The sequence below is a fragment of the Gekko japonicus genome, unplaced genomic scaffold (assembly GCF_001447785.1).
Source record: "Gekko japonicus isolate JY-2015 unplaced genomic scaffold, Gekko_japonicus_V1.1 scaffold1967, whole genome shotgun sequence".
In the NCBI taxonomy this organism is placed as follows: domain Eukaryota; kingdom Metazoa; phylum Chordata; class Lepidosauria; order Squamata; family Gekkonidae; genus Gekko; species Gekko japonicus.
Window position 1 is genome coordinate 120,091 of NW_015175421.1, and position 3,093 is coordinate 123,183.

Genomic DNA, 3,093 nt, shown 5'->3' on the forward strand with positions numbered 1-3,093 from the left:
TCCCTCTACCCCTTTTTGGGTTTTGTGCTGAGAAAACAACTTAATGGAGACTCCTGGAACTCAAATCCTTGCTTGTGGTTTTCGGGTGTTTTGGTTCGTCTTAATACAAAGTTGTATTTCATGACAATTGTTCCTAGCAACAAAAAAATACATGTTCTCAGGTGCACTTCTACATTGGAGACCTTTAAGACCTCGTGGACTTGGCAAAACATCCAGCATTTCCGTATGCCTCACGCAAGCAGCAAAACTGGAACTAACTGGCTTTAGCCAGGAGTTCATAGGCCTTTAATGTCAAACATTGGCTTAGTTGAGGCGATTGCACAAAGGCATTAGGTTCAATCCATGTGGTTTTTCCGCGGATGAAAAGGGGAGGGGAGACCCCTTTGACCAACCAAAAAGGCTACGCTGGGGATCATGGAACCTCCATGGACAAAAGCCAGGTGGGACAGGGGCTGGAGTAAAGAGGAGAACTGGGCAAAGCCGGCTGGATCCAACCCAGTGGTTTATTTTTTAACTATGGTCGGTTTGCAAAACCAGGATTTGGCTCTGGGATGACTGCTCAGATCCGGGTCGGCTTTGAAAAATATTGATTCTGTCTCCTTTGCTCTGGCCTCTGTAGCTGGGGGATGTGCTGTGGCGGCTCCAGGAAACGAGTCAGGAATTAGGCCTGGACGTCAGAGTTCACGTGTCCTGCAAAATCACAGCTAAAGCTAACCGTGGTCAATGAACCAACTTTGAAAAAGGGTTTCAGATCCTGGTTTGACAGGCTGTAGCTTCCCTCATTGGACTGGCTTGCATCTGGACAAATGTAGTGAAACTGAATTGAATCACAGTTTTGCATTATGTAGCAGAATGAATCGTAATATGGATATAGCATTGAAACCAGGGGTTATAACCAACCAGTTTTTCCACTGGAGAAGAGGGGAGAAAGGGTCCCCAATGACCTTCCCACAAGGCTGTGGTAGGGATCGTGGGACTTGTGTTGACAAAAGCCATGTGGGACAGAGGGCTGTAATAAGGAGGACAGTTGGGCTGAAAATCTGGCTGGATCCAACCCAGTGTCTGTATTCTTATGTTTTGTACAAGCCCGTTGGGTTTCAGCTTGTGCTCCTCAGGGAATTTTAGTAATCAATATCTGGTATGGCCACCCTTTTATGTTCTCAAAGATGGGATGTAGCCTCAGTCCAATTTCTGGGGCAGATACTCCTCCACATTTTGTGCTGACCTCCTGCTTTCCTTTCTCTGGCAGGCGAGAAGCCCCACCAGTGCAGCATCTGCTGGCGCTCGTTCTCGCTGCGAGACTACCTGCTCAAGCACATGGTGACCCACACGGGGGTGCGCGCCTTCCAGTGCTCCATCTGCTGCAAGCGCTTCACCCAGAAGAGCTCCCTCAACGTGCACATGCGCACCCACCGCCCCGAACGCTTCCAATGCTGCATCTGCAACAAGTACTTCTCCCACCGCACCCTGTTAGAGCGCCACATGACCACCCACACGGCTTGGAAGGGCGGGCAGCCCGACGCCCCGGTAGCCATTGTTGCCGCCTCCTCCTCCTCCACTGACTGGAAGGACAAACCAAGCATCGCCGCCGCCTCCACCGAGGGGACCATCGCCGCCACATGGAAAACAGGAGAGCCATCTTCCGAGAGTGCCATCACAGCGTGGAAAGGGGGGGACCCAGTCTCTGGTGAAGGCAGCTTGGTGGCCTGGAAGGGGGAAGCTACTGGGGAAGGGCCAGTTACTGCTTGGAAAGGGGACCCAGCAGCGGAGGCATCCATACAGACTCACACCGCCTAGGAAGTTCCGCTTTGCCACTTTATGAAGGGACCTTGCCCGTCCTCACTGTCCAGACAGGCAGCATCAAGGCATGCCTTGATTCGTCAAATTGGGAAGGGTGCCCAGCATCCTGCAAACTGCAGAGGTTTCCGATACAGGGCCAAGACTTCTCCTGTTGCAAGGCAGACTTTTTCAGGGTCTGGGAGTCAGGTTGCCAGGTCCCCCCCGGCTACTGGTGGAGCGGGGGGCAGGGCAGGGTAGGGTAGGGCTACCAGATGGGGGGACTCGTGGAGATTTGGGGATGGGGCCTGGGGAGGATGAGGACCTCAGTGGGGTTCGAGGCCATAGAGTCCTCCCTCCAAAGCATCCATTTTCTCCAGGGGAACTGGTCTCTGTGGTCTGGAGCAATGTTCCCTCTAAGTGACGGAGTCCTGTGAGCAAAAATTCTACTCTGTGAGCTACTGGCATTAAAGTTGTGAGCCAGCCATTTGGCTACTGCATAAATTAGTTTGCTCTGGAGCCATCCTTCCTGAGCTAAGGCAAAAATGTGTGAGCCAGAGGCTAAAAACCTGAGCTAGCTCACACTAACTCAGTTTAGAGGGAACACTGGTCTGGAGATGAGCTGTAATTCTGGGGGGTCCCCCCCCCGGTTCCACCTGGAGGCTGGCATCCCTGTCTGGGAGGCTGGAGGGAGTGTGTCTCATTATTAGTGAGGTTTGTGGCCCTACGGAGGGCAGATACACGAAGGTTATCTCGTGCTATCCTCTTGACACCCTTGTGATGTAGATAAAGGACAGAGTTATCATGACTTGCCAAAGACCACCCTTCATGGATGACTGCGGATTTTCAGCCAAGAACTCGCCATACGACACTCTATCCATTGCGGAGCCCTTCCTCTTTGGCACTAGCTGTTAGAGATGTGACCAGGGGCAGGGACAGGACGACATCCACAGCAATGTCAGAGATGCCAGTGTAAAGCCACCTCCTACCTAGCTTTGGCATTCAGGATCAGAAACACCTAACAAGGAGATGAGTTTTTAAAGGATTCCAAGCGTAGGAATGTTATGCTAACCATCTTAAAGCAGTTCCTGGTGCACATTGTCAAAATGATTGTTTCCGTGGATGTATACAGACATTTACATTTCTGTCGAGCCTTTCTTCTCTGCCTGGCCTTTCCCCAGTATTAAATAAAACAGTGCATATGTGAATTGCTGAAACTGTAGGACATTTTGCAGAGATTCTTGGAAAACCATCCACGGGATCAAAGGCTCACTCCTTGGCCGAAGAATCTGGTGAACCAACGTGGGCTGCAGACTG

At 51.3% G+C, this 3,093-nt stretch overlaps 1 protein-coding gene across 1 annotated transcript in view; it reads left to right on the forward strand.

Moving 5' to 3' along the window:
* ZBTB45 (zinc finger and BTB domain containing 45) overlaps positions 1-1,996 on the forward strand; it is a 7,696-nt gene extending 5,700 nt beyond the window's left edge. Inside the window, exon 2 of the mRNA XM_015425801.1 lies at positions 1,250-1,996. Within this exon, the coding sequence (XP_015281287.1) occupies positions 1,250-1,797 (548 nt within the window). The 3' untranslated portion in view covers positions 1,798-1,996. The remainder of the gene's footprint in view (positions 1-1,249) is intronic.
* Positions 1,997-3,093: the final 1,097 nt, after the last annotated feature.